At 33.4% G+C, this 23,895-nt stretch overlaps 2 protein-coding genes across 3 annotated transcripts; one reads left to right on the forward strand and one right to left on the reverse strand.

Annotated features, from left to right (window-relative positions):
- The first annotated feature begins 7,969 nt into the window (after positions 1-7,969).
- Positions 7,970-18,506, forward strand: FY (Transducin/WD40 repeat-like superfamily protein). Of its 2 annotated transcripts, none has more exons than XM_048093985.2 (18): positions 7,970-8,432; positions 9,304-9,377; positions 9,850-9,918; positions 10,086-10,190; positions 11,098-11,193; positions 11,270-11,352; positions 11,436-11,507; positions 11,823-11,920; positions 13,603-13,662; positions 13,750-13,810; positions 13,903-13,990; positions 14,168-14,231; positions 15,071-15,149; positions 15,774-15,863; positions 16,911-16,999; positions 17,320-17,795; positions 17,877-18,074; positions 18,235-18,506. In XM_048093985.2, the coding sequence occupies exons 1-18, from the start codon at positions 8,099-8,101 to the stop codon at positions 18,340-18,342; spliced, it is 2,244 nt and encodes a 747-aa protein (XP_047949942.1). In that variant the 5' UTR covers positions 7,970-8,098; the 3' UTR covers positions 18,343-18,506. The 2 variants fall into 2 exon arrangements, with proteins under 2 accessions (XP_047949942.1, XP_047949941.1); XM_048093984.2 differs by having other exon boundaries at positions 7,971-8,432; positions 9,286-9,377.
- Positions 18,507-19,782: 1,276 nt separating this feature from the next.
- On the reverse strand, positions 19,783-20,747 carry LOC125196295 (two-component response regulator ORR9-like). Its single transcript, XM_048094750.2, has 2 exons — positions 20,438-20,747; positions 19,783-20,347 (listed from the first exon to the last, which is right to left on the reverse strand). The coding sequence occupies exons 1-2, from the start codon at positions 20,541-20,543 to the stop codon at positions 19,917-19,919; spliced, it is 537 nt and encodes a 178-aa protein (XP_047950707.1). The 5' UTR covers positions 20,544-20,747; the 3' UTR covers positions 19,783-19,916.
- Between the last annotated feature and the right edge of the window lie 3,148 nt (positions 20,748-23,895).

Raw genomic sequence — 23,895 nt, forward strand, 5'->3', positions numbered from 1 at the left:
TATAACTCAATAATAGCCATTAGATATTCAAATTAAAGGCCTAGATCATTAAACACAAAATGTCAATACAATCAACAAAAAACGTCAATAAGGCTATAGGATTAATTCCAATAAAAATCAATAGGGGTATTAATGTCAAGTTAGTTATAATTAACTTTTAAAAGAAATCCCAAAACTTTAAATTCATATAACATATATCAAATTAAAGATAATTTTATAAGGATTCCAACGATATACCTCATGCATATGTTCCGACGTCAAAATTTGAAAAAATAAAAATCTAGAATTTTCGTATTTTTCGTACACAGGCTAATGTCAATACAGCTAAGATAATATGTCAATATAAAGCATATACAATGTCAATCCTAAATTTGTATTGACATTCTCAAAGCATTGTGTTGATATTTTCAAAACACTATATTGACATTTTCATCCAAAACCCTAATTTGACGTTTTTTTTTTAATTTTTTCGATTTAATTAATAAAAATGAAAATTACACGTGGCAAATTGTAGACCACACGTTTTTTAAAATCATGTGGCCTTAAATTAGTTGTAGTTAGCAATTAAATGATGAGTTAGCAATTTCACTCCCCATGTAACATAATATATTTATAGTTATTTTTTTTAATTTCCTTATCTATCCCCGTATATAAACACATGGAAGAATAATTAATGTAATGTTGGATTTATTGAAGTTTATCAAATGCAGTGTCCATTTCAACCGTTATATTAGGTGGCTATCGACTACTTTAAGTAACTATTAACCGTTATCATTTATATACAGGCATCTAATAGTTAAGAGGAATTGATTGAAAGTTTAATGTTTTGGATCCAACTATCTTTTAATTAATTGATTTGCTTCTCTCCGAAGACAGCTAAAAATATGAAGAGTAGTGATAATTTAACAAAAATTGTGTATACAAAATTGGACATTTTAGGGATTTTACATTCACCATAGTTTATACATTACACATTTACCCTTTTATTATTATTTAGGAAAGATTAAGTTTCTAAGTTTAATAATTGCACATTTAGGAAAGATAATTCATTCTATCATAAAGCTACATAATTATAGCTAAATCAAAATTAAAAATATATCTTTATCACATTCTTCACCATACATTTTAAAAAATATTGGGTACGTATTTGAAGAATATTAAATTTCTTTTATTGTCCAACACTCAAATACCTTATGCAATAATGTCACACAATGTATTTAAATTTTTAGTATTGACATCCAACTAATTAAATATTATTATTTTAATTTTTAGTATTACCATCCAACTAATTGAAAATTATTATTTTGATTAACCAGTAATAAAAATAAACTAAAACATTAATAGTTATTCAAAACAAACTATTTGACTGTGTAATAAAAATTACCTAAATTATAAAAATAACTATGTGTAAATATACTTAATTAATTAGTATTGTCATTCAACTAATGAAAATTTAATTAACGCAATTTAATCAAGTATTATCTTAACTCAAAAATTATGAAATGATTTTGAAATAGTAAAAAATAAATTAAAATTAAATAACGACCATTTGTAGCCAACTGTTTTAATATTCTTATTAGTAAATTTTAAAATTATAAATTATAAAACAACTATATGTATTGTTACTTAATTTCTTATTATTATCATCAAACTAACTGATGATGATTGCATCAATTTTTTTTGTGTATTCAATATCTTGACTCAAAACCATGAAATAAAAATAAATTTGATATAAAATGATAAAATAAATTAAAATAATAACAATAATCATTCACACCCAACTATTTTATTGTTCAACAATTTTAAATTTATTAATTATAAAAATGACTATATATATAATATATATATACTTAATTTCTTAGTACTCTCGTCCAACTAATTGACTATTATTATGTTGATATGTTTGCATATATATACTTTACATCTTGGCTAAAAAATCATGAAATATAGATAATTTTGATATGTCATAGTAACAAAAAAGTTAAAAATGATAAAATCATTCAAATAGAATGATTCTTAAATTATAAATTATAAAATAACTACAGTATATATACTTAACTTCTTAGTACTATCATCCAACTAATTAATACTAATAATTAAGTCGATTTATCATCCAACTAATTAATACTAATAATTAAGTCGATTTACTTATGTAGTATGTACTCTTCTTGACTGAAAAAACATGAAACAAAATTAATAGTCATTCACGTACTAATTTACTAGTATTAAATGATTCTAAAAAGTGACTACATGTATATATATTTAATTTTTTATCGTCACCCAACTAATCGGTAATTATTAGATCAATTTTCTCGTGACTCTACATTATTTAAAAACCATGAAACATAAATAAATTCAATATATACTACTAAAAAAATACATTAAAGTGATATTATAGTATTCACATCAAAAAATTGTACTTACATTATAAAATGACTAAAGTAAAAATTGTAATATAAAAATGATAGTATTAGAATATGTACTTTATTCATGAGTATCTTCATTCAACAAATTAATTATCATTAAGTTAATTTCATTTTATTCTCTACATCAAGAATAAAAAATCGTGAATGAAATTAAAATTGATATAATATTAAATTAGTAAAAATAAATTATTTGCATCGAACTATTTCATGATTGAATAATTCTAAAATTATAAATATAAATGCAACTACCTCTATATGTACTTAATTTCTACTATAAACACCCTTTATGTTAATGAAGAAAGAAATAATAATTAATATTTTCTTAATATAAAAATACCCATCACTAAAAGTAAATTAAAATAAAACGTATTCATATATCTGCTTTTGGATATAATGAAATAGGAAAAACAGTATTAAAAGAAAATAGCACAAAATAAAAAGATAATGCAAGAAATGTTAAATCATTATGGCTATAATATTTTCTCATGCATTCCACATATCAAATATAGAAATGCTTTATTATTTTAATTTATTTGTTCATATATTAAATTATTTTATTGTCAAAATATTGATGATCTATATCGTATGATAATTTAAAATAAAAAATTAACAAAAAAAAAAAAAAAATCAAACAAGTTAGTATGAAAAAGTAATACGAATGACAAAAAAGAAAAAAGAAAAAACTAGATACTAAAGTACAAAATGATCAAACATAATTTTCTTTTAAAAAATGTATGTAACTTACATTTAATAAATTAGATAGTACTAGTAGTTATTTTGTAATTAAATATAGGAGTACTTTGATAATGTGGTGTGTTAATTCGTGGAGTATTACCTTAAATAATTAATAATCTAAATTAATGCTGTCAATATTAAATAAGGATAAATTAGTCATAAAATTACATCCTAAAAATAGAACTAAACTAAAATACCGATAAATTAGTCATAAAATTATATCCTAAAAATAGAACTAAATTAAAGGGTATTTTGTATATACAATTTTTGTTAGTTTATCTTTCCCCAAATATGAATGGTTAGAGCATTCCCAATGGTCCGGCGATAACATTCGGCGTTTTTTTTTTTTTTTTCCCAAAATAAGGGAGAAACCATTTGAGCAGTTGACTAAAAGTTGGCTAAAAACTGGGGATAAATTTTGGTGCTAATGTGGCGCTGATGTGGCAGGAATTAGAGAGAAATAAGGGAGTTTTTAGGGAGAGCATTGGGAATACCATCACAATATTACATATGTGACTATGTAGCTATGTTGTCGTACTAGTGTTTTGTCCACTCCAATCCAAGAATATATGTGTGTGCATAAATTTGCCAATAAAAAATATTGCATCTGAAATTTGAAATGAAAATATATGGGGTAAGTATTCGGGTTTCGATTCGGTTTTTTGCCAAAATCGAACTAAACCCGAAAAACCGAATTTAGTTCAAAATCCAAACCGAACTGAACCGAAAAACTGAAAAACCGAAAACCGAACCTCAAAAACCGAACAAAAACTGAAAAAATCGAAATTTTCCATAAAACCAAAAAAAATATGGAGTATATATTAATAAGTTTGTGTTAAAATGACAACATCTCTTAAAGTGACACCGTGACACCACATATTCAACAATATTATAAACGTTACACAACAATATTCAATACGCTAAACAACAATCTATAGATTGCTGTCTAGCGTGTTGGATATTATTGTCCGAGAAAAATTGTTGTATAGTGTATAAAATATTACTGGCCGTTTTTTTAATCCTTGAACATTTTTTTTATTGCCACATGGCAGCTGATTATTCGTCCACGTGTACAAATGATTGGTTAGGAATTGTGGTATCCTAACACTCCCCTATATTAATATATATAATTTATTTTATTTTATATATACTAATATAATATAAATATATAATATAAAATTAATAGAATATATATAATACATATTATATAAAATATATTAAAAGAATATATATTATATATGATATAATATATTTAAATTAATAGAATAAATATATATAATATTATATTTAAAATAAAATTTGGTTTTTCGGTTTTTCATTTTTTTTTCTCGAACAGAACCAAACCGAAAAATCGAATTTTTTTTTTATTTTAAAACCGAACCGAACCGAAAATTAAAAAAAACGGAACCGAATTTCAAAATTTCGGTTTGATTCGGTTCGGATATTCGGTTTTTAGTTTTTTTGCTCACCCCTAAAAATATATATGACCAGTCCAACTCTGCCCCAACTTGAAATAGGTCATGAACTCTAAACTCGTCAACAACCTTGTATATACACATCATTGCATTGACAATGGATTCAGGAAACAATCTTTAATGAGACAGGAAAAAAAATAACAATAAAAAATGAACGAAATGAAGAGGAACGAGTTTTTAACACTAATAGGTAAAATTGTAATTTTATATATCAAAACTTTAAAAACTCACCAAACAATTTCATTTAATACATTATTCTTTTCTGAAAAACATTCCGCAGATCGGTATAGCAACTGTAGCTTTTCCCGGTGAATCCTACGTAAAAATTAAGTTATCCTTGCTATTTAGAGCAACTATATATATTGATTATATTACGCTTCATATAAACTGTATAGATTATGCTAGGCCCGAAGATGTGGGAGACCCCTCTTCGGACTGGTCTCTCACCCCTCTCCTGACCTCCACCCCCCCTCCCCCAATTCCATAATCACTCACCAATGTTATTCGGGAATAAGACTTATACTCCCTCCATCCGCAAAATGTTGTTCATGTTTGACTGAGCACAAGTTTTAAGAAATGAGAAGAAAAGTGAGTAGAAAAAAGTAATGGACTGTAGGATGTAAGTGTAATGAGTTAGTGGAAAGTGGGAACCATTTACCAAAAATGGGAAAAAAGCAAAGTGGACACCATTTTGTGGACGGATCGAAATGGAAAAACTGGACAACATTTCACGGATAGAGGGAGTATTATATAGTGAAGGGTAGGTTCGCTCACTCACAATTTCCAAATTCCAAAGTAGGTGCTAAGACAGATCAATCAACATATGCACGTAGGCAAGTATAACCAACCAAGTATAACCAATCAAGCACTTGAAAGTAAGATTCAAGGCCCAAGGGAACAAACGCACAAACATAGTTGAGCTTAAAATTTACTAATTTTAGCTGATCTTTAGGAATTTTTTTATATAGCTACCATACCCCAAAATTGATGAAAATTGGTAGTTTTTGGTTGTACAAAATTTGGTCACATAGATTTATTGAATGGGAAAATATCTCAATGTAGCAGGTTTTCGAATTGACCTCCAATTTCAAGTTTCGACCAAATCTATTGAGACTGGGGCACAAACATGGATGCAACTTCACATATTAATTTGATTATTTAATTGATGGATATTTTTGGCTAAAATTCTGCAAGCAATTAGTTCACATATTATAGATCATACATACCAAAAATCAGCTAAATCTGATCAACATAGGTTAAAACAAGAAAATAACAACGATAATGAAAATTCAAAGAGGCATATGATCAAACACATACAAGAATGGCTCTAGATACCAAATAATATGGATCTTCATAAATGAATCAATGGATATCCTCAAGATAATCCCAAATTTGTTTGATCTTCAAATAACACAAAAGATATGGTGAAACTAGCTACGAAAACTATATTTTAAAGGGAATGGATGAGTGAAGAGAAAAGGAAGAAGGTGAATTGAGGGAGGAACCATCCTTGAGATCTAAGACCTCCCACAAAAAGATGAGGGCAACCTTTGGCTATTTTCACCAAGGCAAGCACTCAATTGGCTCCACTTCTCTATGGACACGAAATCATAGGTGCATACATTTACTTGACTTAATCAAAAAGAGAAAATCAAGCAACTTATTTAGATAAATTCTCACAAAGGAGAAAGCTCACATAGGAGGCTTACAAACTAGTATGGTTTATTCAAAGTTTGCCTCTTTAAAACCCAAAGACGTATATTTATATCAATCATAAAATAAGCATGGAGAATACTCCATCTGTCCCATTAGAAATGAAACGTTCTCCGTTTTGGATTGTCCCATTAAAAATAAAACGTTTCCTATACTAGAAACAATATCATCTCTTACTTTACTCATCGACGAGTATGATCTCCTGGACATGCAGTCGTCGAACTCCTTTGAGGAGGTGGCTCACACTCCCGCTCTCCAAGCACACAAAACAACTACACCCTCGATGAGTCGAAGATTCTGACGAAGTGTTGGGTCAACATTTCTAAGGACCCGATCTTCTTCAACAATTAGAAGGTGAATAGGTTATGGGGCGGATCATGGAGAAGTACAACGCCTTGAAGTCGGAGTGGGCAAAGAGACACAATGACGACCAACTCTGATAGGAATGAATGAAGGCATATATTGATAATTTTTCGTTCTTCTACCACAACGCCAAGAGGATGTGGAGCAGCGGCCAGAGTCAGGAAGACATCTGCAACATGGCCATGAAGTCTTACTCGCAAAACGGTTTACTTCCCGAGTTCAAGTACCAAATTCCAAGCGGGATTGGTCGGAGGAGGATGAAGCTCAACCTTAGCGACAGCTAAACTAGCAACATCGGAACGATGGGGTCGACTTGAACTCTTCTATGAATGAGAGTTTTGGCACTTGTGTGCCAACATAGAGTCGTCCCATTGGCGTTAAAAGCGGTCAAGAGGAAGGGAAGGCAAAGGCGAACAAGTCACAAGCCGCATCACCATCGCCTCAAGACCTGACCCTCACGACCTTATCTAGGGCGTCGATGTAGAAGACGATGTTTGACACCATCAGATCTATCTCCGTGTGCCAGGACAAGGAAACAAAAATCGATCTCCACCAACTCTTGAAGACATTAGGAGACAGTTGAGAATGGGTCCAATGTCTTGAACGAGACAATTCCTCCAACAACTACTTTATCTCTATGTTCTTTATGCGTTGTAGCTTTTTTCTTTTATAAATTAAGTATGTTTTTATTTTATTTGATATAACAACAGAAATAGTGTTGATGTGGAAAATGGGATGAGCGAATTTATAGGGCAGAATTTAGGGCGCTAATGCAGATGCTAGCGCTAAAAGATAAAATGCTGATGTGGCAAGAGAAAAACGGGGACAAAAGAATTTATAGTCGACTATTGTGAATGCTCTTAGGCCTATTCTTGTAGAAACCCGATTTTTTTACCATGGGAGAAGAAAATGATACTCTCTCCATCCCGTAAGAGCCTGTATTTTTTGTTAGATATGATTTTAATGCATATTTGGTAAAGTAAAAGAGAAGTAGAAAGAAAAAGTAATTAAAATACTATTAGTGTAGAATGAGTTCTACATAAAAGAGTTTCTAAAATTAGAAAATGTATAGTAAGAATTAAAAATGAAAGAATGTACAGATTGAGTAATTTGTAGTGCCTGAATAAAATGTTTGTAATTAGAATTTGTGAATAATGGTAAAAATGAAAAAATAGGAATTAGACTGGAGTAAGAAAATAGGGGCAAAATTGTAAGCAGCTAGAAGAATTCACTTGGCAGAGCGAAATTAGTCATTCATTTTCACTGTAAAAAAGAATCGGGATCACATATTGCTGCTCCCCACCCCCAAAACCTTAAAACCCTAGACCCAGATCCCAACCTCCATTTCCCGCTCCCATTCGCCATTGTTATTGTTATCAAATAATAATGTATGGCGGTGATCCTCAGCACCACCACCAGCAGCACCAACGCCCCCCGCCGGGGCCTCCATTGCCACCGCCGATGCAGCAGCAGCAGCAGCACCCAAATCCCCACCAATTCATGCACCAACAGCCGCCGCATGAGTTTCAGAGGGGCCCACACCCCCCGCAGGGTCCACCGCCGCCGCAAATTATGCGCCAGCCCTCTGCTTCATCCACCACTCTCAACCCTCCCCCGCCTGAATTTCATCAACAGCAGCACCAGCATCAGCAGCAGCAGCAGCACCACCACCACCCAAACACTCAGCCTCCTTTCTCCGGGATGCAGCAGCCTTACGATGGTTAGAGCCTCTACCTTTTCTTCTTGCTTTTTCTGCAGTGCCCATACGTTTGATTTTCAACCAATGTATATTCGTCAACAAGTAGCCCTTAAAATCAATGTTTCGTAGAACGCATTTATCTTTATAGAAGCTTGCAAAGCTAGCTAAATTTTGCCTAGGCTTTGCCAAGTTAGCAAGTTTTTTTAACTCATTTTTCTGTTTAGGAGTTATTGTCGGGAAAACCTGTTTCTTATGAATGATAGTGAAATTCTCATAACTGGTTTATCTAAGGACTTAGACGTACATGTAAATTTTTAGCTGAATTCGCCATGGAGGAATGTTTCACAAGCTATTGTTATTTTCTTGGCTTACATATTTGCAATACTGTTTCTTTTTCTGACTTTGCATAATTGACACAATAGATGTGCTAATGATTTATGGGTTAGCAATTACCTATGACTGAATGGAAAATCTAAAAATCTGTACATCACATCACCTCCCCTCTCCTTGCATAATGCATGACCAGGATTATGAATTAAACGAGGCCTCAACTTTGTCTAACATATCCCCTTAGCCCTTTGCCGTGTAAATTGTTTCAATTGCAGTGAAACAACCTTCTACTTGAATTGGATGGAACAAAACAGAAAAAAAATTCTGAAAATTCTTGTTTGTTGCAATAACTCCTACATTGCCAAATCACTTTTTGTGATTTTCACTCGTGAACTTAATTTTAATTTAAATTGAATGAATAAAAAATCTTTCGAGCTGGTTTACCTACTTGATTGCATGAGAAGATCTATTATATGGATAAAATTTGTGGTTTCAAGTTTGCTTATTGAGATTGTAGAACTTAACTTGTTTTAACATGTTGTAGCTCATGCTGACTTTTTAGCTGCAAAAAGAATGCGGAAAATTGGACAGCGACGAGCAGTTGACTATACGAGCACTGTCGTACGTTATATGCAGGTGAAATAAGTTCTTAGTATTATTCTTTCATATCCTTGAAATACATTGATATGCATGTTTCGCCATCTGTAACTTAGTCCATATAGTTTAGGTTGTTAAACAATGAAGTGAGTTAATCAAGTCATCTTTTTTCATACTCCTTTTTTAGCAGTTGACTCTTCTATTGATGGCTAATAATTTTCTAAGTTATCCATTCAAGTTCTTTATATAAATAAATCAAGAATGCTTTCTCACCATAGGCTTATAGCGATACCTATTCCTCTGTTGAATTAGTATGAAACATAAGCATTGAGGACTACTCATAAGGCTGCTGGTGCCTTTGGCTAATACCTGTATGGCACCATGGCTAGATTTTTTGCCCCTTAGTTTGCCATCTTTCAATTCTTGTTCAGTTGAATCTCACATGTCAGTTGCCCATTTCAAATAAACTTTGATGTCATTATATATGCTCATTTGTCCCATTCTTTGGCAGATTCGCATGTTCCAGCGGGATTCAAAGGACAGGACAGTATTGCAACCCACCCCCGCAGCGGCTATTGATGTTTGTACTTCCCTCAGGACTAACTTCACATATTTTTATATCATCAAATAGAAATTTTTCTTTCATTTATAGGGATATAGTCATCTATTCTTGCACAAAGTACACACCACTAATTGCTGATGCTACTCTTTTTTCTTTCTTGGGGTGCCAAACTTTACATCTTGCAGATGTTGCCTACTGTTGCCTACTTAGATAATCCATCCACTAGTTTTGCAGCAAAGTTTGTACATACATCATTGAACAAAAACAGATGTTCAATCAATAGAGTTTTGGTGAGTTGAGGAAATCGATCTTCTTTTATTACTCTTCTGTATGCTTTACATGTACCGTATGTTTACCACCCTCTGTCTTTGTGTTTATGTATTTGGGATTTTAGGTTTTTTTACAAAACCAAGTAACCAACTATTTTTTCATTTCCTCTTTACTGCTTTTTGGAAGTTAACTTCTTGGAGGACAGCTGATTCCTCCATGCTGAATGTCTTTAATTTCACTACAGGAAGAGAAGATTACTCTGATTATGTGATTGATTTTACTCCGTACAATCAAATCATACGTAAGTACTAGTAGACATGTGTTTTTAAACCTAGGATTAGAATTTAGGAGAAAATATTGAGCGACCTAAACATCTTGCACATGCTATTCCAATAAACCTGGCAATTTGATATGATATGGAAAGTATAACGTGGCACATTCAGTAATTCAGTAATTCTAATAATGAGATAGTTATTGGGGAATGAAAATTTGATATAGGAGCCAGGTGCAAAAGAAGTGAAGGATATGAGCCTATGGCAGTTGTAAGCATATAGGATTATTTTGGGGCATAGTGTTAAAATTGGGTATTCAAATGTGGTAATATTATGTTAGTGAGCTGCTACAAGTACAACAGGATAGTGTGAGAAAAGTTAGTTGCTAGTAGTTTCAGTTCTTGCAAACTTCCTCTTCCAGATATTCTCTGTTACAATGATAAAAAGTGCTTTTGCTGGGTTGTATCTATGGTAATGATTAGTGCTTGTACTCATACAGAACTACTCCATTAATCTATTTTTTTGTCTGTTTTCTCGGTTCCTTTTTTCTGTTTCTTTCTACTGGGAGCCTTCATTATAATATCCCACAATTCTAGCTGCTGATATAAGTTTTTCACTTCTGTTGTGGTGATTTTGAATCCAAATTTGTTTGCAGTGGACTCCTAGTGGGAGGCGTCTTATTACTGGATCTCAAAGCGGGGAGTTCACTCTGTGGAATGGCCAATCCTTCAATTTTGAAATGATACTGCAGGTATTATAAATTATATAACTGTTCCATGACAAAAACTTGGTGAAAAGAGACACATAACAAATTTCTTGAGTTTCAGGCTCATGAACAAGCAGTCAGATCTATGATATGGAGTTATAATGAGAACTGGATGGTCACCGGTGATGATGGTGGTGCTATAAAGTAAATCTGGTTTGGCTAATGAAATCAAGATTGCGTCGTTATAATAGTATACAAATTTACCAATCTATCGTACCTGGTGGCAGGTACTGGCAAAATAACATGAATAATGTGAAAGCTAATAAATCTGCCCATAAAGAATCAGTCCGTGGCTTAAGGTAAAATAATTTGCCTCTTGCCATCTTGTACATGGACACAGTTCTTCTCGAACAATGATGTTTTTAATTCTTTTCAATATCGTACAATCTATTTTTTGAGGCGAATATCCTGCAATTTTGGTTGTTCACATATCTTCCTTTTGTCATAATGATTGTGGACTAATATTGAGAAGATCTAAGGGTGACACTTAGTATTTGGCAATCCCTCAACATCCTTTTTCTTGTTTCTGCACTAGTGTATCTTCCTATCACAGCATTGTTCTTTTTATTTTTATGCGATATCATTCTGACTCTGTTCTGTGACAATCTGATCAGTTTCTGTAGGACAGATTTAAAGTTTTGTTCCTGTTCAGACGACACTACAGTTAAAGTTTGGGACTTCGCTAGGTGCCAAGAGGAACGCTCGTTGACCGGTAATGTTATCAAATTATTTTATTTATACAGTCCACACTCTACAGATAATTAATGCTCTTCATTAGTTCTTACATTAACTGTACTGCCAATATTGTATGCTTACATTTAAATGAGAAGAGAGGAAAATGGAGTTTGTACATCTCTTTGTTCGATTCTGTAACAACCTGCTTGTGCCGATTCTGTAAGATGGCTATACTATAATAAGCATTTTATTAGTTTAAACAACTAGCATTTTTGCTCAGACTGGTATCTCATCTTTTCACCAAACAGGGTCATCATTCTATCAGTTCTCTAACGATCATGTTACCAGTTATGCTGCTTGTTCACTATATGTTATCCAGTACTGAATGACATACTTTGAATTGTTTCAGAGTCGGAATAGAAATCCTTCATAAATTTACCCGGCTATTGTATTTTGCTGTATTTGTCTTGTGTTATCTTTTATTGAGGTACCTCAACTTTTTTGGTCATGTCAAAAGAAAAGACCATTCCATAGTTTTCATTTGTTTTTATATTATGCAAGAACATTCTTGGGTGGGGCCGTGGGGAGCTGTAAGACTAATTGATGTCAATTGGCCTGCAAGAATGAAAGAATGACTGAACAATACAAGAATTCAAAGAAACCTAGTTTCCTGAAAACCAAAGTATATAAAAAAACTTAGTGCAGAAACAATTTCCCCACTATTTATTTGAGGCCCAAACCCTAAAAAGAAAATGAAATAATAAAACAGAAATAGGAAATAAAAATCCAAAAATAACAAAAAACTGGAAAACAGTAAAATGACGTTTTCCCCCTCAAATGGTCTCTGATGGCCAAAACCCATATCAGCACTTCTTCAATGTAGTCCTGAGTTTGATTTCTCAGCCTGTTTCACAAGTCCTGTCCAAATTTCAGGTCATTCCGAGATAAACTTTTTTCTACTTTGTCGGCTAGAACTGCATCACTTATGTTTAATAGATCACTTACAGCAAGACTCTATTTAGTAGTACCTTTTAAGATTATTATCTATTCAATGTGTAAAGTTGAGGTTTATGGAGTATATTTTTTCTTATTTGGAATAAAATCTATCGAACTAGATATGTCTGCATGAGGATATCATGTGGCTAACATCTCAAGTTGATATTCCATTCCATCAGTTCAGCAAGAAAGCAATGCAAACATTAAATATGTCCAAGGACCCTGGTTACTTATTTGTTGTTATTTGTTGAGTTTTTGTTTGTCTTATTAGGAAATAGTTCTAACACTATAACGATATCATTTTGTGGAGAATCCTCTTGGCCTTTGTCCAAGGAAACTAACATTTGCTTTCATCTAAAATGTCATTGCATTTTTCTTTTCTAGAAAAACTTCAATGCACACACATTGCTTTCATCTATGTCATTACATCTCAGCTGGAGTGAAGTCCAAGATTTTGTGGTATTAAAACATGCTTTAATCTAGAAACCCCCCTTATGGTTCTCAACCTATATAAAATTAGATGACTCTCCAGTTGCTGTGGTTGTGTTATAATCAGGATTAAGTAGATTGTACATGTCCAAATACATACTTTGGTTCCTTTTTGGAAACCTCTATGGTAATTTGCATTCTATTCGTCTTATGTGCTAGTCAAATAACAACCACTGTTAATGCGGATAGTGCATGGTATAACCTAAGATTTCTTGTTCTTTTGAACTCAGGCAGGCCATGGCTGGGATGTAAAGTGTGTTGACTGGCATCCTACTAAGTCGTTATTGGTTTCTGGTGCGTGCTTTATATTTTCTAAAATAGTTGAAGGTTCTTTACACGTGGGATCAAGTGTATTTATTTTCTATTATGGGCTTCTTACAGGTGGGAAAGACAACCTTGTCAAACTCTGGGATGCTAAGTCCGGAAAAGAGCTCTCGTCATTGTAATGCTACTGTTCTTCTTTACACGTGAAATGATAACTCTTGCTGAATCTTATATCTGATTCTAATTGCAATAAACATTATTGTATTGCAGTCATGGGCACAAAAATACTGTACTTTGTTGTAAATGGAATCAAAATGGTAACTGGGTTTTAACGGCTTCAAAGGATCAAATTATTAAGGTAGGCTCATTATCTTAATATCTTTTCAATTATTCTGGTTGCCTTGAACTAAGGTTTTACTTGTTATTTTCCTCTGCCAAATATTGATGAAGGGTCCGCGGTGATAATAGATTATTGTATAGTTAGTTACATAATTGGTTTCGTCTCCTTGACACTAGATATTTACTTTGTTCGCAGCTTTATGATATACGGGCTATGAAGGAGCTTGAAGCATTTCGTGGGCATCGTAAGGATGTCACTGGTATGGAAATTCTTTTTACACCAAAGGTCTCTTAATTACGTGGAACGTGCAGTCATGCATACAAACTCTGTCCTATTTTTATCTGAACCAAAAGCCGTTATGCATTTTGACATGGAACCTTGAGATCTTGAATGACTTTTGATGTACGGTTAATTATCTTGAAGTAGAGGACATTATAGAATATTGTAAAAGTTGGAAAGTAAGAGTGACTTATATGAGTTACTCTCTCCGTCCACTAAAAATAGTCCCATGGGTGGATGGCATAGGTTTTAATGAGAAATTGATAAAGTAAGAAAGGGAAGGAGAAAAAATGGGTAAAGTAGGAGTTGAGGAGAGAAAGAGAAAAGGTAGATAAAGTATGAGAGAGAGAGAGAGAGAGAAAGAAAGTGGGTAAAGTATTTGAGAGAAACTTTCCCATTTTTGGATGAGACTATTTTTTGTGGACGAACCGAAATGGAATGATGGGACTATTTTTCGTGGATGGAGAGAGTATATCTTGGAGCATGGAATGGTTATTATCTTGCGATGTGAAACATTTTGAGATTGTTTCTAAGTTCACTGTGCTTTTGGCAGTTGCCTGCCTATGGATTGAAAAATTAGCTGCAGCTTGTTAACAGAATTCTAATAAGATACTAATGCTATATTCATGGCTGCTCATTGCTTCTCATGTAGTTTTTTTTGTCAACATACAGAAATTTCAAATCATTTCACCATTTATGTTACTTAGAGCTACTTTGGCTCTTGATTATATTTTATATGAAATGGAGTATCTGTTTTAAAATACAATTCTTTTCCCATATTATGTTAACCTTATATTTATGATACTTTCACTATTGCAGCATTAGCTTGGCATCCATTTCATGAGGAATATTTTGTTAGTGGTAGTTTTGACGGATCAATATTCCATTGGCTTGTTGGGTAATGTCTTTACCTTCTTCTTTGTAATATATTTGAGTTAGGTTCTTGCTAAAACATTCCAAGTTATATTCATGGTCTATGAATAATTCTTCATGCACTTAATATTAATTGGTTCATTTGAGGAATGATGTTATTAGCTCACGTGATTATAAACTGTATTGCTTTTTGCCAACCTCGTTCTCCGTTATTATAAGCAGTATCAGTAAATCTGATGTTTGTTGAGGAATAATCAAGGTCTTTTTATGTCCAATTTTACCACAATTTGGACTGACTACATTGAGAAGAGAAACATGAAACCCATGATTAGTATTAAAAAATGTTTTCAGATTTTTCATTCTTCCCTGTTCATTTGTCTAATTCTTGAATTTGTTGCCTTTCTATTCTTAAAAATGGCAACGAAAATGAATCAGATGGTGATGTTTTCTATATCTTGTTCTTTGCCCCCCGTTTATTTAAATCATAGGAAAATGAGGGAGAACAATTCATTCTATTCTATGATTGTGTTCCTGTTATAGGGTGTAGTACTTTAGCCAATACTAGAGTCACATGTTTTCATTCTTTTGCAGTGTTCATATTGGCTGAATATCTAATAATGTTCATGCACGACTTATTTTTGTGCTGCAGGCATGATACTCCCCAGGTTGAGATACAGAATGCTCATGATAACAGTGTTTGGGACCTTGCTTGGCATCCTATAGGATACCTTCTTTGCAGGTATTGGTGCATCTATAAAGAACTATATTGACTGTTCACTTAATATTGTTGCTTGCGCAAGATTATCTTGATGTGACCATATAGTCTGTGTATAAGGTTGATTTGATGTGCACTAATTGAATGCAATTATGTAGGCTCTGAAATTCTTGAACAGAATGATTATTTATTACTGTGTCTTTTTAATATATCTGTGTTTTGATTTTTATGCATTTGATGTTGTACATGAGAGGAGTAGCAGTTGCTATTACTTTTATTTATTTCAGTACACCCTTTTCTATTTGTTCATCTTCTTTATATGGATTTTACAACTAATGAGACTGTCTCGTGTTCTTAGCAATTTGACAAACCCTAGTTCATAGTGGAACAATATGTCATGGGGAAAGATAATGCGAAAAACACTTTCTCATCTACATAACATCACCTCTAAACCTTGCAACTGTTTTAATGTTTTAACATTGATCTGCAGAAATGTGTGCCAGCTTCTTTTGTAAATCCCAGTTTGCTACTGCATTTTTTTCTGTAATAGGTATTCCTTTATATTCAATTACTTTGGTATAGGCCATATTATAATTTGCACCAAGTATGTGTTCGCTAAAACTACTCTTGTTTCGTCAATTTGGTTTCCTTGGAGGAGATAATGAAATATCTTATGTTTCTCTATTTCATCTCTGATAAAAGGCAATGCGGTAAGCAAGGATAAGAAAAAGACAAGCAATTGCAAAAATCAAGTTACTTACATACTCCTAATTTTTTAGAGTGGTTGTGTTATTAGGATCTGTAGATCTTTGTTTGGATGGGCCTCCAGAACTTCAACTTCATATGTCTTACTTTATTTTATTGAGTCTTGGAGCTTAAGTTATTTCTGTTATCTATATTTCAAACAGCTACAGGGGAAAACCTATTTCCTTGCTAGTTAGTAGGTCTGTTAATATGGAAGGTCAATATGATTATGATTGCAGCTCTTTGTATTGCTTTAAATGCACTGACTAAGCTATTTGGCAATGGATCCAAGGCAATGTGTCATTGATGAGATTGGTTTTGGTGCAGTGGTGGCAATGATCACGCAACAAAATTTTGGTGCAGAAATAGACCTGGGGATACAGCTCGTGACAAGTTTAACACAGGACAAAATCAAGGTTTTTTACCCAATCTATTTGTATCTGGTGATTGCAAAGTTTTTTAAAAAATTAGTTCTAGGAACTATTTTCATCTATTATATCGTACCAGAAATGCTTTTAAGATGAACCTTTGATTCATTAGCATATGCAGTGTTAGTATGAATCTCTTGTTTTTTGATATATATTTCCACTTGAATTTGCTTTGACTGTGATTATGTATCTCGATCAGATATGTGATCTTTCATTTTCTCCACTCTTTTTAAGTGCTAACCTCTATGAAATGCTGTCTTATTTTCATACACGTGTTTTGATGAATTTCTCTTCCATCTTGTCGGCAGGCTTTGCTGAGCAGAACAATATTATGGGCGGCCGTGTGCCTGTCCCGTTTCAGGTGGCTGAACCCCCTACTACACCTGGACCATTTGGGTCTGGGTTGGCTCGGAATGAAGGAACGATTCCAGGGATTGGAGCTGCTATGCCTCTACTAGATTCATCTGCTCAAGGAGATCAGCAGCCACCTATGTCAGCACCACCTCTTCCACCTGGTCCACATCCATCTCTTCTGGCAGGCAAACAACAACCGCCTTATCAACAAAATGCTCCATCAGTCCAACAGCACCAACCCCAGCACATGTCCCCCATGTCAATGCCACCACAAAATATGTCTCAGATGCAACCTCCTTCGCATCTGCCTTTGTTGCCACATCCTCATTTATCTCGTCCTCCACCCCAGCTACAACCGCTTAATACATCTGCCGGAGCACCTTCTTCAATGCCAGGATCTATGCCTATCCCTTCAATGCCTGGTCCAATGGTAATTAAACAAAGCTTCATTTCTACTACTATTATATAGTACTACTATATAGTTGATAAACTGACACTGCTTGTATTTCAGGGGATGCATGGTGGTATGAATCAAATGGTTCCTCAAATGCCCCAAGGACACTTTATGCAAATGAATCCCATGCCTTCTGGATCTGGTCCTCCTGGAAATATGCCTCCAGGTGGTAACCAAATGTTCCAACCAGGGGGACCCTTTAACAGGCCCCAAGCTGGGCAGATGCCGATGATGCCGGGAATTAACCCTTACCAGGTACGGATATTAATTAGTTCAGCTATAGTTACCATTGAAAAACGGAAGTTGACAAATGCATTTGATTTTGAAATTTTTTGTGCCATTTTTGTTTGATGATTTACTTGACTGTTGTAATAATCTTGTCTTATGTTGATTAACCGTAACTGTGCTCGTGCAGTCTGGAAATCCAAATGGCCCTGGAATGACATCAAATTACAATCTTCCGTCTGGGATGCCTCCACCACTACCTCCCGGCCCGCCTCCACACGGCCAAGCGCATCAATAGATGGATTGATTTTGTATATCCATCTTCATTCCTTCCTTTTTTTGTAGACTTGTTGTATTGTAAATTATTGCACCGTCTTCCATCTTTCATGACTATGTAGTGCCCATTTTAATTCTGCGAGTTGGATTTTGGTTTTGATAACAAGGTTTGAGTTGGCACACTAATGGTTGAGATTCTACATAATTTCCATCTCATCTCCAAATGCAACTAATCTTTCCAAAACTAATGTGAGCTATTTATCTGTTTATCTCAAACATTACCCTATAATCTCGTACTGATGAATTGTATTTCCTATGTTCCAATTTTGTTTCAGAATAAAGCATAATGAATGAATAATTCTACATAGAAAATAAGGGAAACCCTATAATTCTAAATTCTAACGCAGAGCCCACCTCTTTGTGCAATTCACAGTTTTGAGGCCGTTTAATGCAATTAGCTGTAAGAATGTTAGCAACAGAATTCATACTTTATTTAAATCGTCAAATTCCATAGATAGTCAACAACGGCGGGGCTTAAAATTATACAATAATAGTGTATTAGTTGCTAGAGGTACTGTTACATGGTCAACAAATTAAACCATACTCCATGGGAGTATGATATTTGAATTTGACCTAAATGACTTAAATATCTTTGCATCCTCAAATCTAAACTATGGATAAGGTGATTTAGTTTGATTTCATGTCAGCAACTAATAGACACAATAGGACTTGAATATATAATAATACAAAGCCATTCTAATGTTCATTCATATAAACTTGAAAATAGTATTTTCTTTTTTGCCTCGACATAGAAATAATCATACTTAATATTTAGGCAATGGAAGATTCTTTTCCTTTAATAATATGTATTCCACATAGACTGGCAAAGACAACCCTTAGTCCATCAATTAAAAAAGGCTAATTAATAAAATTTGTGACATGTTGGTGCAGTGCAGTGCAGTCACCGACCCACAAGTTGAGGGGAAGGAAGCCATAGTTAAGTAGTTGATCTTGATTCTTCAAATCTATTATAAATAATCACCAAATCAATCATTGAGATTTTGTTGAAGATTTGTTTCACTTTATTTATAACATGAAGTTCTGTTCTCTATTAGTTGAAGTACAACCAACTACATCTGTAAAAAAAAAACAAGGAATAATATGTAGGTTAATTATATGTATGTAATAAAAAAAACATTTATAGGTTGTTCGAAATAGTCGTGTTGCCTTAAAATTTTAAAATCGGATGTCGCCTTAAAAAAATTTATTCCAAAGGATTCTCGTAAGAGTTAAAATTCAACGAATCAGATTAAACAAGATTTTCGAATTGGATATTGCCTTACAAAAATTATTTCTAATGGTTTCTCAAACTTAAAATCCATCGAATCTTCCCCACAAATTTATTCTACTCTTAATCAAATTATGCGTACCAAATAAAGTCAAGAAACGAAAGCGCAAAGCATAAGCAATTCCTTTTCGATATATATTTACACACAAATTAAACAAATAGTAGTTTCTACCTTTGTGAGTAAATCAATTAACCCAAAATTTTGATACTACTAAGAATTCTAAAAAAAAAGAAAAAGAAAAAAAAAATCATTCCAAATCATGATTCAATTTTGCTCTTATCCGATCAGGCGAGAGGCATTCTTCAACAGGCTTTCTCTTGTTTAGATTTGGGATATTTTTTTGGCCTCTCATCAAATGTGGCCTCAGCTTGTTCACATCAGATTGCCTGACTGGTTTGAGGAAGAATTCATCAGCCCCATGTTCCAAGCAGCTGTTGATTCTTGACGGAACATTTTCCGATGACATAATCACCACCGGAATGTCTCTCAACGACGTCGATTTCTTGATTTTCCTAAGGAGATCGTAGCCGGTTATTGCTGGCATGCTGTAGTCTGTGATGATCAAATTCACTTCAACTCTTTGGCACTTTGAATTTGAATCTGAATTTGAAAATTCGTCTTCGTCCCCAGCCAATCCTAGGAATTCAAGAGCCTTAACTCCGGATTCCACTGCAGTAACTGCATATGATAAATACAAATATCAGCATACAATTCTTCTAAAAAATTGAAAAGAAAGAAAAAATAAGTAGACAAATTAATTTAACTGACCTTGATAAGACGAGGTCTTGAGAAGCCTCTCAATCAATTTTCTATCAATGATGCTATCATCAACAGCAAGCACATGAAACTGCGTTTCTGCTCCTAATCCATTCATTGTTAATTGAGATGGAGAGAAAATTGGAGGAGAAGGATGCCAATGGTGATGAATTGAGGAGAGGAAGGAATGATGCACAATATATATATGAATTAGGAAGAGAGATATTGGAAGATATGAAGAAGATCAGGATATGATTCAGAATCTTTATGATTTCCTATGTTGATTTTTGAATTTGTTTAGTATTTTCGTCCCTCGCTTTTGCTTGGATTTGATTTTTTTAAATAATGGAAAGGATCTTGAATTGGTATAAATTAATGGAACTATTTGGCCCTTTGACGATTCTAGGGCTACATACGAGTATTTGTCTCTTCACCATTACATTATTATTATAATATACACTTCCGACGTGATCTTCATAATTATTTTTTGAATTTTCATTTACATTATCGTATATATTATTATTTTTTTATTTATACGTACGATCTTAGTCATGTTCGTTTCAATATCTTCTTTGATTAATGTATAGGAGTATATCATTATTTTTTCCTAAAATAATTATGAATGCTAGTACGATTTAAGGAAATATTTGGGGTGATTTTTTTATAGTCTTTCTTAAGTTGTTTAATGGGTTTCCTTAAAATATAATTTGCTGAGATTTTTTTTAGAGACAGAATATTGTACCTTTGTGCAGAAGGAAGATTAAAAAATAAATGAAAAATATTTGTATGTATAGCTATTAGCAAGTGGGTAAAGTTAAATATTTTGTGAAGGAAATCCAGAATCTGACGTGCTTTTTGAGGTGAATCACAAAATCAGGATTTATTTCTATTTTGGGATCATTGTATTGGAGATAGAGATATGCACTCCTATAGATTATTCGTGAAACATGGTTTTAAACGATTATTACATGGTACTATAATTTATCTTGATCTTAATTTATTACTCCATATTTTTATCTTTAGGGTTGTAAATACATTATATTCGATCTTATGGTTTGTTTTTCATTAATTTGCATAGCACGTCATTTGTTAATACTCACTGGTCGATTGAAATTAGGACTAAATATACCGAAAATAACGTACTTATTGTACCGAAAAAATACCGGAAATACCGAATTTGCGGTATACCGCAAGTTGCGGTACGGTATGATACCTTACCGATAGATTTCGGTACGGTAAAGGCATAAATTTTCCTATATCGCGGTATACCGCATTTACAATATTTGCCAAAAATTCGATATATATGTTGTATTTAAAATTCATATAAAAAATAGTTAATATGTTAAAATTCCTAACCCTACTTCCATATTTTAGCTCAGCCACCCCCAACCCCAAACACACGCACGCAGAGATGCAAGTCCACTGTATAGATTTGATTGTGGTGTAGTTTTAATCTTTTGGACATTATTTAAACAGGTGAAATTTTATTTTAAATATTTGGCTATAATATAATTTTTTCGTGAAACACAGGCATAATTGTATGTCATACCTTATTTTGGTATACCGTACTCGGTATGTCATACCTTATTTCGGTATAACGTAAAAGTACGGTATACCGCATAAACGGTATGGTAGTGGTATCAGAAATAATTATACCGAATTTTCGGTAAGGTATAGGTATGACATTTTCTCATACCGCAATTTGCGGTACGGTATGACATTCTCGATGCGGTATACCGTATTGTGCCACCCCTAATTGAAATTCCATAACATATTCTAGTTATTCAAAACTTGATATAATTATAATTAACTTGAAGATTATTCTCTTTCCATTGTTCATAAGCTATTCAATAAAAATAGTTAACATTCTTAGAGGGTCAACTATAGGGGAGCTGCAACTCGCGGCTCGCGTGTGGCTCGGGCGCTCGGCCGCGGCACCCTGTTACGAGCGCCACAACATTCCGCGGCGAGGGGTGGTGCCTAGGAGAGAGCCACACCGGCGGCTCGGCCGCGGCTCTCCTATTGTAGCAGCCGAGAGCCGCAGCGCCCGCCCAAGTTCGATTTCTTTTTTTTAAAAATTTATTTTTTTAGTTTTTGTGCTAATTTTTGGAGAAGATGAAGTGTAGAGAGAGAGAGAGAAATTAAAAAAGGGACGGTTGTTTTTAAAAAAATTAAATTAACATTAATTTAGGAAATGAATCACTTTAAAACTAAATCCCAATTAAAATTGGTCAACTTTTTAATTAAGGACTGTGATTTCAATTCACACCCTAATTACAGAAATAGTTAAAATTTGAATTTTCAATAAATATATTTACTTGTAATTGTCAACTTTTTTATAATTAATTTATGTTTTTTTATAATTATTATAGTCTGATAATTTTTATTCTAGTTAAATTAAAATATATAAAAAATGAAAAAAAAAACAATTAATTTGGTGGCTTGGGCTTGTCCACTATAGTGTGAACAAGTATTTTTGGTAGCCCGACCAAGTTTTGTGGCCTAGGCCAAATTTTGTGGCTTGGCTCAGGGCCACGGGCTTAACTATTATGGAGACCCTTAAAGACTTACTTCAGTGAAGAAGTCTATGTCGACCGTTGGAGCACGACTGAAGTTTTGGCAACTTCCACAAAGTCCTCAATCAATCAGAGGTAGGGAAGGACAAGGTGGACGCGGTACATAGCAAAAAGTCCTTGACAATGACAGGAAAGGACATGACAGACGCGACATACAAGGAATGTGAGTCTTTGTTTAGTTTAAGGATAATAAGTAGGACCTCGTAAGATGAGTGACCTAGAAAGAGGATTATCATTTGTTCTATATCAATTTATATTTCAATTATGTTCTTATTGTTCATTTCCATCCTTTCAGGCCTCATTTCTTCAACAATTTTTTGAAATGTGAACTAAAATGAACACTGATAATCCTCTAACAAGTCCCTATGGTAAAATTGTCATCTTTAAACTAAACTCAATACTTCAAACATCTATCAAATTTTAAGGACCTAATATAATATACTGCTAATGAAATAAAGATAAGAATTACAATTAACTAATTCCAACAATTTATGTACCACCCTAGCTAAGATTATGCCCCTCTTTTGGTGCCTCTGCCATCTCTACCCCAGTTTGCTGCAGCACCTAAGGTATCAGCCAACCCATGTCCATACTGTTGTACTCCATCCGTCCGCCATTAGGAGTTTCGATCACTTTTTCGCACTCGTTTTATAAAAATGATGCTAATAAATAGTTAAAGTGGAGAAATGGTAAAGTAAGAGAGAGAATAACTTAGATAAGACTTTTGTCAACATTATTCTCTATCTTGTTTTACCATTTCTCCACTTTAACTATTTATTATCATTTTTACAACACGAGTGCGCAAAAGTGACCGCCTGACCTGAACTCCTAATGGCGGACGGAGGGAGTAGCATTTTGTTCTAGAGTTATTTTTTCCATTGGTATGCACCCATA

Source organism: Salvia hispanica, chromosome 4, assembly GCF_029641045.1.
Source record: "Salvia hispanica isolate PSC_SH4W2 chromosome 4, Shi_PSC_v1, whole genome shotgun sequence".
Taxonomy (NCBI): domain Eukaryota; kingdom Viridiplantae; phylum Streptophyta; class Magnoliopsida; order Lamiales; family Lamiaceae; genus Salvia; species Salvia hispanica.